The sequence below is a fragment of the Ruditapes philippinarum genome, unplaced genomic scaffold (assembly GCF_026571515.1).
Source record: "Ruditapes philippinarum isolate M1 unplaced genomic scaffold, ASM2657151v2 ctg3094_1_1_1_1, whole genome shotgun sequence".
NCBI classification, from domain to species: Eukaryota; Metazoa; Mollusca; class Bivalvia; order Venerida; family Veneridae; genus Ruditapes; species Ruditapes philippinarum.
This window is the reverse complement of record NW_026858409.1, coordinates 680,874-697,992: the sequence shown is the minus strand read 5'-3', so window position 1 is coordinate 697,992 and position 17,119 is coordinate 680,874. Positions and strand designations below refer to the sequence as shown.

At 30.6% G+C, this 17,119-nt stretch overlaps 1 protein-coding gene across 1 annotated transcript; it reads left to right on the top strand.

Moving 5' to 3' along the window:
• Positions 1-2,256: 2,256 nt before the first annotated feature.
• Positions 2,257-10,543, top strand: LOC132753088 (protocadherin beta-15-like; the record flags this gene model as incomplete). Its single annotated transcript, XM_060743500.1, has 4 exons — positions 2,257-2,518; positions 5,305-5,438; positions 7,330-7,398; positions 8,686-10,543. Coding segments are annotated over 4 exons (713 nt in total), but the record flags the coding sequence as incomplete, so codon positions are not given.
• Between the last annotated feature and the right edge of the window lie 6,576 nt (positions 10,544-17,119).

Here is a 17,119-nt window from a genome sequence, read left to right as displayed (position 1 = left end):
CCCTCTCTTTTATATATTTATTTATTTATTTATATTTCTATATATTAATTAATTAATTTATTTATTTATTTATTTGAAACTGTTAACATTACTATATTTTGTTGTCCTTTTTAATAAAAATTCGATTGTGATATTTGAAATTTACAAAAAGCATAGGATATAAAACAAAAATAAGTAACGATTTAAATGTAGGATTTTTGTTGTTGCTGTTGCTGTTTCTTGTCGTTAATGTTTGTTTGTTTTGTGTTGTAGTTGGGTGTTTTTGTATATTTTTTTAGTAAAATATTTATTTAATTTTTATTTTATTTTTTTATTTATTATTATTATTATTATTATTATATTTTTTTTTTGGTATTTCATGTTAAAGAATGATTTATTTAAATAAATACGTAATTCTGCTGGTATATCAATTTTCATAAAGCTTTGAATCAGACATTTAAAGACAAATTATGCCCCAGAAATACTACCTATTTTATTTCTTAAAAACTTTTTTTTTATTTTTGATATCTTGTTGCAGTGCAGTTTTCAAAGTACTACTCATTTGATAAATACATTGACTTCCTTTCACAACTAAAGCTCTGTTTGTAATCGGAATAATCATAGTCAATTAGTATTTTGTATGGAAGTCAAAATATTAATATGTTTAAATATTACTCTATGACACATTACTGCTTGATCAGTGCTTCTAACTTCAGTTGTTAAACATCTAGCATGCCCTTCAGCCATCTATTAAACACTATCAAACACATGCTTGACATTTCCGAAGAATTAAAAAATAATGGGCCTTTACAATTAAAATAGAATTACAATTTACAGCCAAACTCTATAGCTTTTCAAAGAATAACTTAACAACTTTAAGTTTTGCATTAACCTCTCTGAAATAAAATATACGTATGATTGAAATCAAAATGACAAGGTGGTGATCTTAATAGAAAGGCATGTTTATATCTTTTAAGATGCGTTATAATACAAACAAGAAAGTGAAATTGTTATCCTTTTTATATCTTTGAGTGTTACATAAAAAGATTTCATACAGGAATTCTTGCATTAAAAATTGTAAACTATTATTTCCATCTACCAACATACAGCACGAGACAAAAACAACACGCCAAAATATAAAATTTATTGAACGAGTTGGATGAAATTATATATTGCGAGCCTCCGGCGAGCAAAATGTTATATTTATCCAAGGATTCAATAAAAATTCAGTTACTATCCTATACGAATATTAAGAGGATATTTTTTCGTTTGAGCCAATATGGAATATATTTTCACGAAACATGATAAAATGCCACATATTTTCACGAGCCGGGACGGCGAGTGAAAATAAGTGGCATTTTATCATGTTGAGTTAAAATATATACCATATTTCACGAAAAACGAAAAAAAAAACCTTTTTATTTAATTTCAATATCAAAGAAAAATTATTACGAACCCCCTTGCTTGGTACGCAACTGCAATTGCACAGTGCGCGGTAATGTAATTCATGTAATTATTGTCTTGTTTGGCACGCGATATTAAGCGTTATTTACCGCCCACTTTCATATTTGTATTTCATATATATTTTTTTAAAATATGAAATATATTTGACTGATAAAGCACCATATTTTATGGGTAGAATAAGATAAAATATGCTATTGGTCACAAACCCAAAAATAAAGACTTTTGTAAGTGAACAAAAATCATTTTTCATTGACGCGCCTTTTGTGTAATGATAAAATTTAGCGCGTCTTTACACTACTATGTTTGTATAACGTAAATGACGTCACGTCAAAATATATGCACGACCACTTTTATTAATGCATTTAGTGGTATAATGTTTACTTTTATATCTATCAATTTACTTTATGTTGGAATAAATTAAGTAAAAAAAAACTCTCAACATTAAAATACTTAATGTTTACATGTTTTGTTTCTGAGCGTAAGTCAAACAGAAAAGCAGTAAAAGTTCTACGTATTCTTACTATTTATTTCGAAGTTCTTATCCGAAGTTTGACGGAAAGGGCCGAGAAGTTGCGATTGACGGTCAACAATCTGTCTTCTGTCCTTACTTTTTGGTTTTAGATAAAGTCCCGAACCCTTTCATGCTCGTGACCAATACAAACATATATTATTTAAGAGATAAATCTGTATTTTTACAGGAAAAAACATGTTTTTTAAAGTTATATATATAAATCTATAAACATTTACATCTTTAAATAAAAATCTTAGTACAATGACATCGCTAAATTGATTTCATGTTAACATTTATAACAGATGCACAAATCACTGGCTGGACTGGTCCAAGTGTAATAGCTACTGCTAGTGGTACTGCAACGGGAATAAACCAAGATGAGGATACAGCTACCGGTACAACAATAGCAACATTTGTAGCTACGCCATCGGGAGGTGATTCAATTGCTAGCTACGAATTGTTAACAACGGGCACGCCTTTTGAAATTTCCTCACCTGCGGGTGTGTTGACTTTATCCACAGCCCTAGATTTTGAAACTACAACCACTTATACTATTGAAGTGAAGTAAGTAACTAGTGGTTTTTCACGACTATTATAGAAGCAAAACAAAGTGTATTTTTTCCAACAGATTGTATGCTTAACTACAATGCTATTTGTTAAATGCCTTAGTAGATGTATTTTTAATGACATATCAAAACACAATGATTAATTTTACCCTTCACTCAGATTTGATTATATTGATTGATTCTTAAATCTGAATGTATTATTATCTTTTGTTGTCCTGTGTGTTTTAGGGGAGAAAATGAGAAAAAATGATAATCTAAATTTCTACAATTCATCATGTTTAATCAGTGTATAAAACAATTTAAAAAAATATATTATAAGAATTGTTTTTCAATCATTTCTTTTTTCTTCCAACATGTGACCAATTAATCAAACCATAATATGAAATTTATTTTTTATTTCTAAAGAGATGTTATATTTTACTATGGCTATCAATAATAATATGAGTTCTTATTCGGCGGATGTTTGTTCTTTCACGAATTTATGCTTCTTATATGCGATATACAATGTTAATTTGATATAATAAGAAAATATTGATAATAACTACACAGTCTCTTTGTAAATGTAAAACTAACATGTTTTGACATGACACATTGTAGATAAGTTATGTTTAAAATTCTACACACTCTAAGTGGTCACAATATGAATATATAGTGTCATTAAAAACTGGCAGTTTTTCTAAGAAAAGGGTAACTTTACTTTACCTTAAATAGGGAATACAGCCTCACATGCATAGTTTAATCCTTCATTAATTCAAATAAGACATATTCAGTAAGAATTTCATAGATTTCGATAAAATTTCTTTGCTAAAAATATTTTACTCATGGATGTGTATAGTATATCTTGAAAAAATATTTCACATGTTTACATTTAAATAACAAATGATGGTCAAAGTGAACGTTTATAACCAAAAAATCAACTAGGTTAATATTTAACATTACAAGCGATGGAAAGAGTGGATAGTTATAACTAAAATACGGCTATTTTTAGCTGTCAACATTCAAATATCTAATGAAAAAAGTGCTTCAAGAGTGTAAGAAGTTAAAAGTATCTTTATAAAAATGCATACCAAATGCTTTTATTATAAATCTTTCATAAAGATATACTATGCTAATCTTTGGGTACAATGTTAAAATCACAGACATTTATTGAAAAATTAAAAAAAAATCTTATAGAATATGTCTGATTTGAATAAATGAACTATGTATTGGAACCTTCAGTTTCTATTATAGGTTAAGTAAAGTTGCACCTTTCTTAAAAAAATTGCCAGTTTTTTAATGACACTATATGTTCGTATTGTGATCATCTTTACTATGTAAAGTTTAAAACAGAACACTTTCTGTGAAATCAAAGCATTTTAAATATATATTTAGAATGATATTGTGTAGCATTTATAAATATTTTTGATATTGGGCATAGTATACCTTCACGAATTTTATAGTTTTAGAATTTCAAACAAAGCTTGCAATAAATTCGTGGTACGTGTATAAGGATTCACCAAAGTAATACAACATTGTATGAATGTATATCCCTGTTATCGCCAGAAAGACATAAAATAAATATATAGACTGCCAAGAAAAGTTTAGTGATAGGAAGTAGTATGTCTGGTATAGCAAGACATGTTGTACAGGCTTGCAAGACGGGGAACCGTATTTTCGTTTATCTGCTGTGAATACAGCAAAATTTGACCGTGTTTTAAAGGAACTTTACCCCATTTTTTTACATGACGGAACTTCATTTTCCAGATTAATGTTCCATTTGATTTAGGTCTAAACCAATTATTTGTGTCCAAATTTTCAGGTTATTTGCTCAGTCTGTTTCACCAGAATTAGTTTTCTAATTGTGAAAAATTACCCAAAAAATGAAATGCAAAGCTGGATATAAATAGCACAAAAATGCAATTTTCAATTTATTACTCTTAAAACATATTTCTTAATTAATATTCTTTTTATATAATTCTGTTATAAAGAGTACAATATGATTTAAATTATACAGTACTTAACCATTATCATAGTTATCATCAAGTTGTCTAGTTTTTCTTTTCAAGAAAATGAGATTTTGCCTATTTCTTTGTACCGGTAATCAGGCCAAAAAATTATCTTGATATAATACAAGGTACTTTAAGGAAGTATCTTACAAGAATAAGAATATCTGCGCATTCAGTAAATATCCAAACTGGTAGGTTTCATAGAAATAAAATTGTTAGAAATGAAATATGTTTTTTATATTGTAATGTACATGACGTCGAAGACCATTTCATTTTAATTTGTCCTTGTTATATTGATATAAGAAAAAAATATAAAAAGATACTATTATATAAGACCTTGTATCCTTAAATTCACTGATATTTTAAAATCAAACAATAGAAGTATACTTTTAAATTTATCCTTGTATGAACGAGATGAGATGTCTCATAGAAATAACTTAGATATAGTAGATACAACTTAACACATAAATAATTCATACTCTATATTGATATAAAAGAGACCTGTTTAGATCCGATCCTGTGATTTATGTTAGTATGTATTGTAAAATTGTTTATATATGTTTGACGATGTATGATTGTACAAGTCAAAAATAAAGTATCTGTTCTGTCAATCTTAGGAAATCTTTGAACAAGTGTGTTTGTTTTGGGGTGTTTTTGTTTTGTTTTGTTTTTTGTTTTGTTTTGTTTTTGTTTTTGTTTTTTTATTTTATCTTTATTTTGTTGTTTTTTCTTTTGTTTCGTTTATTAATACTCTCAAAGACAGTGATACTTTATTTATGTCGACCATTAATAATTTCAGAGCGACGGACAATAATGGTACTCCAAATTCCGGCACTGCGACGCTAGTTATCACAGTCACTGATGTTAATGAAGCAACACCAACGTTTAGTGCAACTTCTTATACTGTTTGCGTGACAGATGCTTCAGCTGCGGGTAAATCCACCCTTTACAAGCTGGGAAAATTGTATTTAGCTAAATACCGTCACAATTTTTTCTTGAAAATAAGAAATTAAAATAGTGTGATGCTGGTGTACCTGGTGTACTGACCACTTTGTTCTTTGTCAAGCCATGAAAAATATTAAAGTCACCATATGTTGGTTAATGCAGCTGGCCTCTTGAAGATAACAGGAAATACCGTCTTACAAATATCTTAATATCCCTCCTCAGAAACATTATATAGTAGAAAAATCAAAATACATTTCAAAATGTTCATATATTTACATTATTGCTCTGAAAAAGAAAACGGTTCGCTTTTCTGTCAACGGGATAAACTTTCTTCTATAATACAACGGAGTTCTTTTATCTGGTCTCGGCTCAGTGATAGTTGGTACTATTTGTTTTATAATTAATCAGTCACATTTGAGGATTCCACTGTTTTATATGAATGATACACTGTCTTCAACTTTAAACATCACCACTTTGTTAGACAAATAAGGCCCGAAAGCCACCTTTTTCAGAAATTTAAATTTGAATTATTTTAAATCAATCACTTTAATAACTTCTGACGACACGTCATCATTTAACAAACAACAACTACACAAATGCAATAAGTTCGCTTAAATTATGACCAATCAAACCAGAGATATCTTAAATCGGGCTACTTTAAAATTTAAAAGAACTACTTTATAGAAAACAACGGATTGGGTCTTATTCCTACCGGGTTGACACCATCGGGATTTTATTATAGTACCACGTGTTTGTACAGGGCAATATTGCGACCTGTTATCCGGAATCCGGGATAGTATCAAACTGTTTGGAAACGAATAAAATGCTTTGGTTTAGATCTTTGTAGTAACTTGTGACACTAAAAATATGACTGATTAATTATATCATATATTATAATGACCACCATATTGATTTAAACTTGAACTTCGTAGATTATGCTAAGAATAAAAACGATATATTGATTCTTTGTTGAATTAAGATATCAGTGATAATTGATGTATTCATTTAACCTGACTAGATCAGTATTTACCGTTTACTTCTTTTCATTTTACCATCTGTTACATGATATACCTTTAATCGCCATATTCATAGCTTTTTCTTGCTCATCAGATGGTGTTTTCGTAAGTTTTATCCATGCAGGAAATTTCATCTGTCATGCGTGGTGGCGCTATACAAAGGCATGCTTAAGATGACGTCATTTCGCTGAATCACATTATTAATGAAGTTGTAATTTCATTCGATGTTGTAAGAAAATTGTTAGGGTGTATCAATATAAATTTCTTTGGAAAATTGTTTTATAAAAGTAAAGAATTTAAAGTATGATGGAATATGGTAGAATATATAAGAAAAAATTCTGAACTATGTTTACGATTTGGGTTGAAATAATCGTCCCGAGGTGGCACGCCCATTTTGGCGGTAACGAGGCTTTTCGACATATAACAGATATTTTTAATCTACTATGACAGCTGAACATACTGTCAAACCGATTTTCTAATTTTTATTTATGTATTTCATGTTATGCCTTTTATTGTTGTTCCCTTCTGATAATTGTTTTTCATATCAAAAAAGTATAATTTAATCTTTGGTTTTCTATTTCATGTGAAAATAATTTATATTTAAATTTGAAAATCCCATCGTATAATTAAGCAAATGATACTTTCTTTCAAGATTGAAGATAATAGAAACTAGCCAAACATATTTTATTATTTCATGTAATCAATGAAATTTATTATGAAATGTCCTATTATATTAAAACGAAATCCTTTATTTTTGTGTCTTTCCTTTAGCAATTATTTACACCATTCGCATCAATGCAGACATGTATTTGTGTTTTATTGTTGAATCTTTCATTGCATGATTTTTATGTTTTACATTTCAGGTACAACTGTCACAACTTTCTCTGCCACTGACGCAGACACATCTGATACCATAACCTATTCGATCAATAGTAAGTAAAACAGTAATAACTGCTTCACTTTTTTCTTTGGTTTAATGCCATACCCACACTGGCGACTTTGTAGTCTTACTGTTGGACAATGACCCCAGATTTCGCTTAATGCATTGTTTCAGGCACCAGATTTACCAGATTTATAAGTAGATCATCCGACCTGTCGCACGCTAGCCGGATAACATCCATATTCATGTTGGGATTCGAACCAACAGCTTTGATGGGCACTAGCTTGTAAGTCAGCAATCTTAACTAATCAGCAAGGGAAGGCCCACAACAAACCAATAATGAATTTAAATAAAAAAACAGTCGTTTGTGACAACCATAATATGTGATTAATCTTGCAAAACAATATTAAAGGGACTCCACTGAGGTGTTTGGCATGATGGGACTGAAGATATTTTTTTCCAGATAAAACTACCATATGATGTAAAGTTAGACTACTGTAATTTTTGCAAAAAAATCGTGCAATTCGTTTTTCGAATGATTTTTATGTTTTACATTATTACAATTATTCAAATTGTAAAGGAATGAACCAAAATGAAAAGCGTTTACTCAAAACGGGCTAAGAAAAGCATAAAAATAAGATTTTCAATTTATTTCAAAGTATAAATCTAAACTATCTTTGTTTATATTTCTGTTTACAGTTCCCCAGCTCATTTATGTAAGAATTCTTATGTTATATTTTTAGGCTTTTAAACCTAAGTGGAGTCTCTTTAATACATCCAGAATCAAAAGTAAGAGAAAATACCGGTCACAAAGTTTGAAAAATTTTGTCGTATTTTAATATTTACCAAAACAATAATTAAACAAATATTTAAATTTTTGTGGCGATCGTAACTACTTATTTTTCCCAATGTTACAAAATTTTCATGTACAGCTTAGGTAGAATATTCCGTTATGGTGTCAGTAAGCTTACATGAATTAACCTAAAATGTTATTCAATCTTAACATTAAAGCTACTACATTAAATTCCAAAATCTTCACAAGCTGCTGAAACCTCTTTTGATAAGAATTTATAAGAATGGTATGTTTGCGAGTTTTTTTTCAGTACAACTTTTTAAAGGGTACCATTGAGACATTTACAAGTTCAGTATTTATTATGTATATATTTTTTTTTATCATTTAAGATTACTTGAATACATCTTAAATCTTATGATTTAAAATGCATATTTAATTTGTAAATTGAATCATAATCAGCAGCAAGTTTTACTTTAGCTAACTATTGTTTATTGTAAACAGAATTTTGATAGATTTTATTTTATTTTGTGAAAAATTATTTTTTAGCTGGAAACACAAACACCGACTTCGAAATTGCAACAGCAGAGCTAAAGGTCGCTACTGGGAAAACGCTTGATAGAAACACAACAGCCAGCTATACACTTGTCATTCATGCTGAGGATAGTGTCGCTACTGTCAGAACTGGGTCAGCTACATACACAGTCAACGTCCAGACGTCATGCAGCAGCGGAGCAGCAGCTTTGACCATAACATTTATTACACTTTTCCTGGCACTCATATCGTCTTTAAACTAATACTTTAATGCTTCATTGAATAAAACAACCGCCGACAGCTACATAACAGGCAGACTATACCTCAGACATAATTTTTCTTCTTTATTTCTGAAAAAAAAAATTTTAGATTTCTTGATACTGTTACGAAAAAAAACATACACATAAACTTCTTTTGCTGATTTTTTTTTCTTGAAAATTGGTGTAATTTAAGTAAATTAGTTTTTGGGACGGAAGTCAGCATGTTACTGAATTTACATATTTTTTATACCTTTAAAATACATTACTGCATGTTCAGTGCTACATCTAACATCTAACAGGCTGTCATTCAAATTTTATTTCACATATTTCATACAATTTTTTCAAAGTCAAAAATATGGATTTCTGAGACATAGTGTGCCTTCAACTTGAATTAAAAGTGTATAAAACTGTATATCAGCTGCAGAAATTTATAATTTGATTTTATTTAAAAGGAACTCTGTCTTAATTACCTGTATGAAAGCTACATGTTTATTTTTTTTAAATGATAACCGCATGCACGAACTATTTGCCTAATATTCAAAACAAGACTAAGATAGCAGCATCATATTTAATTCTGTTTCCGTACACTTTTCATTCAGAGACATTTACTTTTATACTGTTTGCTGAGAGTGAGACTAAAAAGTTAGTACTTAAGGTGAGATGACTCATCCAGGATGTTGATGACTTAGTAAGAATCAGTAGATGTGCATTCGCGTTAGCATTATAAATCTACTGGCATTTTCCTGACTAGGACTATGGTATACAACGAACTGTCCATTATATAATAAAAGTAGGAAACAGTTATACGAGTGTGTGTTGAATGGTACATTCCTTCGTCGAATCAATCAAAACGCGTAAAATGACAGTCATATGTCACGTGTAACGTCCAGTGTGTCCACACAAAGCAATGATAAAGCCACCATTTGAGTGAAACATGAAAATTACTGTCTTCAATGTGAAATTTGAACGATAAGAGAGAGTGTGTTATGGCTGCTACAAGGTTTGATGCTGTGGAGAGTCTACTCCCTTTCGTACTGAATGTGTGCTGTGTATTTATATCTTAATCTTTTTTTAAACAGTAAAATGATATCTGTGATGAGATTCTTTACCGTATCGATGTTGGATTCATTTTACTATTGATATAAAAACATGTATTGTTATGCCAGCAATTTGTTTAAAAAATGTAGAAGCATGTACAACTATAAGTATTGACAGCTGACATTACATTTTTCCCAATAAGATCGTTTGAGACCTTTTTGTTTCAAATTATGATATACATTTAGATTACTTATCTATAAAAACTTGGTATCTAAAATAAGCGTGTTATACTCGCATTGTGTAAACAACCAAAATATAATTTCATCTGCCCTAAGTAGGTTAGTGTTTTTAGAGTCGAAATCTGGCAACTTCTGGCTTGCGGCCTGACTGGTAGAGTTATGCTGAATAACAACACTATCCTTTACTTTTTAGTTGATATTATCTTAAAGGCATTATAAAAAATATCATGAAAATATATAAGTGAAATAAAATGTTCTTAATCAACTCGTTTTTTATTTGAAATGACTAAATGTGTTATCAATGGAATGGGTGAAAAATAAAACAAAACAATACAGCATCTGTGTTACGTTATTTTTATTTATTAAGTTTGAATGATAAAGAAGTAAAACATTCATTATATATATCAGAATGCCTGTCGATTTATCTATTTTAGAATTTAATCAAGCAGAAACTGCAAGGGGTAACAGCACAAATCCACGAAGGGAGATGATAAGTATCATGATATGTAATAAACATTTTGAATGATTGAATGATTTGCTTCCCTTTTAAATTTTAAAACGTTACCTTTTGTTCGGCAAAGATAGAAAAAAAACATTTTCAAAACATCAATGATTGAGAGAATCAATGTCACGATCTGCCCTTTAAAGTAATTTTGTCCCAGTTTGGTAGATAAACTCTTCGACACCTTATTTGATTTCAAATTCGTTATTTCTACTAAATTCGATGACATGGTGCTAAATCTGTTAAAATCCTATGCATCATATTCCATTCTATAGTGATTTTGCGAAATGACAGACATTTTCTTACAGTTATGTCCCTTTCTGTACGAAAGTAGCAATTGGGTTTGTTCAATGAAGGATTGCAAAAACGTTTTGTCGCATAGAAATCATTGAGATTTTGCAAAATAGTTGAAAATAAATAAAATAACAAAGAATAATTTCAAATTTAGTAAAATATCAGTATCGCTGATTTTTAATTGTCTGATCATAAAACTGAATTAAAAGAATAAAACATACTCTTTTTCTGTGCAATTATCCATAAAATAGAAACCATAACCTTTTTTCATGAATTTGTTTAAAAAAACTTAAGGTTCTTTTCAAATATGCAAAGTATTAAAATGAAATCTGAATACTATTTAAATTGCTCCTTCTTCCACGTGTGCCACCACTCTACCTGTCTAATTACGTACAGTATAGTATACCGTAGGGAAGATAAAGTGGATACTACATGACTCCTCATATCTCTAAGTGGCTGCGGAACAAAAACGACATCCACTTATTGCAATGTCGACATCTTGATTTTCTTAACCGTAGATGCATGCTGACAAACACTTATGTAAAGCTTTATGACTCGAGGTCAAATACTTCTTGGATTACGTGAGATATAAGTTGAAAAAATGATATTTATTCTAAGTCAATAGCAATAGCTCTGAAAAAATTGATTTAATCCACACACAAAGCCCCTGGTGCACAACTTTAAAGTTTCATGATTCTAGGTCATATACTTATTGGACTAAGGGCAACACAAATTGAAACTTGCCAATTTTAAGTCGAGAGCAATAACTCTACAAGCCTTGAATAAATGCACAAATTAATACCAAGGTACACAACTACAAATGGTGCCTAATATTACTGGACACTTTCATGACTTTAGGTCCAATAATATCTAAGCTATTTATTTGGAAAAAGTTGATCCCTCGGAGCATTAAAAAATACATGAAAACTGCAGACTCGGTTTAATTGTGTTTGGACATGAGGGATTCGTACGACACATGCGAAAAAAGCAATTTTTTACCTAGCCAAGGGCAATAAAACCCAAACTAAAAGGACAATGTTTTGGATAGCTCAATCAGGACTTTGAAAAGGTTTCAGTTTTTAATTTCATAAATTATTCTTGTAGTGAATTGTATAGTCTTTGAACTGAACTTTGTGCCGATGGGTTTATATTTCAAGTATACAAAAATATAATAAAATAATTGCAAATAATATTTTTATATAGTGTGCAGCCAGTAAAGAAGTATCTATGGATTTTGTTTTTGTTTTATGAATTTTGGAAGCAACATATTACCAAATTGTTCAGACTATAGCCCGACCGGTTTTCACCCCCAAAGCTTGATGCTTTAGAATACAGCAAAGCAGGGAGCCCGTTAAAAATTTGTCGAAATATTTGTAAATGGAGTAAAACAGTAAACATTTTGAAGTTTATTCCGCCTGTTGTGTCGTTTATATTGGTGCTGTAGATTAAAATTGATCATCATCTAGGAGAAAAGTATCTACTGTGTCGGCCGACAAAAAATGAGGTTAAAATAATGGAAATAGAATAAAATACAAAATGATTTTTAGTGTAGGTGTAACAATTAACAACGGCGAACAGTTTTATCTTGTTTATTATTAAAGGCGTTGAAATACGACATTTTTGCAAAACAGCCTATAGTAAGTTTTATACTATATATGATAAGAACATTTGCTGGGATTGACAAATATATATTTCCTTGGATTTTTAGGGGTTTTGAGTTCCACATCTCAAGTGTCTGTGGGCGGACACAATTAACCAAGTCGCTGACAAAATCTGTATTCAAAAGTTAATTCTTAATACAAAATCTTTGGTGACTTGTTTCTGCCATTTTGTGTCTTCGTATCTTTCGAAGCCTTAGCATAAATAACAATCTAGCAATGGTGAAGATTTCATGCTAAATATCATCTATGGAACGGAATTCAATTCACTTTACTTCATACTGTATCGTAAATTGAGATGTATGTTTTGCAAAAGGTGCCTTGATTCCAAATTTTTCAAAAGTATATAAAAGCAAACCGTTACGTTTGAGCCAAAGACAAACCTTTTCTTACTTGTATATTAGGAAATATTAGACATATCCTGATTTACAAAATTACCCACTACTATTGCTTGATTTTTATATTATAATGTATCAAACTAGGATAGGACATCGACCGAGTACCAGGTCTTTCGTTGTAAACTAACACCGTGAGAACGAAACTTTCGAAGTGTTTCATAAAATTGGCTCCCAGATTTTCCTAAACAGAATGATCGATGCACGAGACCGATATCGAATTTTGACATGAGCAATGGCTGATCTGAAGCATTTGCTATGCGCTGTCGATGTCGCATCAAATAGGTGCCAGGTCTTTTCCAAACAGCAATGGTTGTTCCAAAGCCTTTGATATAAGGCACAAAGTTTATTTCTTACACAGGGCATATTCATGTAAAAGCTGTTAACAACGTTCCATTTAAGAATAACAAATAGTTTGCATTTAACTATGCTTTAGAAATAACAATAATAAATGCTTAATGTACAATTTGTTAATATCAACATGTATTGGTCAGTAATTGAAAATATGTAAATGAATGAATAAGTACGTTAATATTATTTAGTATCAGACAAAACATCACAGCATAAAAGACTTATATATTTATATTGTTGGAAAGTGTGAGATACATGATAAGATATTGTGTAATTATATAACAGATAATGAAGAGTTCTAGACAAAAAATATAACTGTTCATCGTGTATTTTTTTTACTTAAAGTACTAAAACTTTTATTCACATTTCTTTTTCAGGAAATATTTTTAAGATTATCCAAATGATACATTCTGAATCTATTGTTATATCGATATTTGAAATTTGGACTTCAGAAAATTGAAAATCGGCCATATTCAGGGAGAAATTTGCTTGGACTTTTTGTCGGTTGAATAGAAAGGTAGAATAAAATATGAAAAACAAGATCAACAAGGAAAGGCGGCGTTCAATGAACGCAACCCCCATATGACCCAGCAACAAGAACCAATGGCAAGGAGCCCAGGCGGACCCCAAACATAAAAAGGACAGGGCAACGACACGTTAATCATTAAATGATAAATAATTTGTAACTGATTAGGAATTCAAAGAAAATAATAATAGGCCCACAAAGGGGAAGGGGACAGGAGACCGGGGGAAGGGGGGGGGGTTAATCAAAGAAATAAAAACTAGAGGCAATGGGGAAGATACTTACCGTAGACGAGAAAAAACAACAAGGGACACAAGCAAAAGTGTCACCAAAACAGTATGAAACAACATAGACATACATCTGAGGAACACAGTGGGGCGCCGCCTTGGAACGGTCAGCAGCATAATAATGACTGCTGGGGAGTTTAAACCGGTTAATGGTGCACCAAACCTCGCTCTTAGCCCCACCATGTTCCTATAAACGAGACAGTGTAAATAAAATGAATCCCCGCCAAGTGAAATTCTAACAGTTGTCATGGTTACAAAAGGTTAAATAAGTAAAACACTAAAATGATCATGTAGAAACATATAAAAGTAAACCCAATGACCATAACAAAAGTACTCAATGTCCTAAAGGAAGACAGAGCAACAAGAAAATCACCTACAAGGGCCCGACGAAGCAAGGCAGAAGACGAACATTAAGACAAGAGGAAAGCGTAGTGTCCAACTGTAAAAGGGTTGAACACTAAACATGCAGTATGTCTTAAAATAGTAGGGTCATAACCTCTTTTAATAAAACGTTTAATAATTATAGTAAAAACAGCAGAAAAATTACCATGACCCAAAATCTTACGAAGTTTGTAAACCACATCGCCATAAAAACCAGGCTGGCTAATCCCTTGTCGCAGAAGAGTTTTTAAATCACTATTGAATTTAGAAATTAAATCAAAGTTACGATTGTAAAATTTAGTAAAATATTTCCGTAATTTATGATAGCGGTAGCCCTGTTTTAGAAGCTTGCTGGTAATAAAAATATTCCGCTCGTTGAAATCCTTTACGTTGTTACAAGCTCTAGCGAATCTAATTAACTGAGAAACATAAACCCCGTAGGATGTTGCATGGGGTACGTCTCCATCCAAATGTGGATAATTAACTATACAAAAGTCAAAGTCATCTCTTTTATCATAAATTTTCGTGTGAATAGAATTGTTGTTGATAGTAATATGAAGATCCAAAAATGATGTACTAAAATTTCAAGAGTTCGTTTTATTAAGTTGTAGTTCATGCGGATAAATGTCAGACACCATTTGATCAAAATAAGGATTATCTAAATTAAAATATCATCAAGGTATCTGGAAGTATTATTAAATGGACTATAACATCTTGTTGTTTTCTCGTCAGAGAGACTCAACATAAAGTCTCTTTCATAGCAGTACAAAAACAAATCGGCGACCAGGGGTGCACAATTAGTACCCATAGGAATTCCTATGATCTGTTTAAATAGGGTATTACCAAACCTGACATAAATGTTGTCTAAAAGAAAAGAGAGTGCTCTACAAACTTCGTCACAGGTCCACATAGTATAATGTTTAACAATACCGTTAGTAAAAAAAAGCTTTGTTCGAATTACATGCTAGAAAGGTAACTTTTTCCCGTGCAAAAGTTTTCTGAATTAGGGAAATTAGTTTATCATTGATTAATTTATGTGGCAAAGTTGTATAAAGTGTAGAAAAATCGTATGTACTGACAGTTGAAGCTTGAAAGTTATTAATTTTGAATTTATCCAAGATTTCACCAGAATTTTTAATTGACCAAAAGAGATGTTTGCCTGTGTTTTCATAGACTTTATCACAATATCTAATTACATGTGTTTTAATGGCAGTCAAACAAGACGTCAATAAAATAGAAAGTTTACTTGTAGTGCAGATGTAGAATTAGCAATAAATCTGGCTTTGTAAGGTTTTTTATGTAATTTAGGAATCCAATACATAATAGGAAGTTTGAGTTCTTTTTCATTAATTTGGACTTTAAGATTGGAAATATTAGTAATACGATTGTTTACAATGTCTTTTTCGGAGGCAGAGGTTTTAGAATACGCATAAGTACTATTTAGTTCCTTATGCAAAACGTTAATGTAATGGATTCGTCATACAATTATAATATTATTAGCCGCCTTGTCCGCTGGCACCAAAACAAATTTTGAATGAAAAGCTAGAATATCTTTTTTCAGATGTCTTAAAGTAAGTCTTGGTTTAGGTGGCAAATGATGTTCATTTCCACGATAAAAAATAATACGAGAATCAATAATTTTAAAGATGTTGTGTTTCCATGTAACTAGAGCATTACTATCCGCATTTTCACGGCGACACCATTTGACCGAAAAATCCTCTATAGATTCAGCAATCTGACCACGACAAGCATTAAAATCAATCTCAGAAGGAATTCTGTATTTAGGTCCTTTCAAGAATAAGTTACGAATTCTTTTGTCTGCAATTATATCAAAATTACCAGTGATTATTTGGCCAAAATCTGAATTACAGAATTTAGAAGTATTGCAGTCTCAAGTTGTTGGAGTATTAGACTGAATATCTAAGTCAGAAACCACTTTGTTGTAATTAAATATGATATTTCTAACAGGTTTCTTATATTTATAGCAAATAATTGGTATCTCGGAGTTTTTGAAGTATAAAGGAACTGAATTAGTGACACGTTTATCACGAAAAATACTTGGTAAAGCCCTACTTAAACTGCGGTATATACTGTGACAAGTGGCTGTAGTTTCCAATGCAAAGTGTATATCGTTTCAAATGGATGAATCACAAATACGTATTTAACGGACATATTTTGTCATATTTTAACAATGAAGTATGTTATTTAGTCTATCGTTTACACGTGCACAGGTCTAATAATTTCAAACAAACTCAGTCATGTAAAACTCGTGAAAAAATAGACCTGCCTTTGCGCACACAAAGAAAACATTCAATGTAATCAGAAATGAAAAGAAAAACTGCAAATTATTTTCATTGTTTTCCTGTCATCAAAAAAACTGTAAATAAATATATTTATAGATAATGTTTATTGAATGCACTTAGCAATTATTCCATAATCCCTGTATTACATCTTTGAATAAAAATAATGGACAGTATAGCAAAAATAATTTTAGACACATTAATGATTTATCTTATTGCCT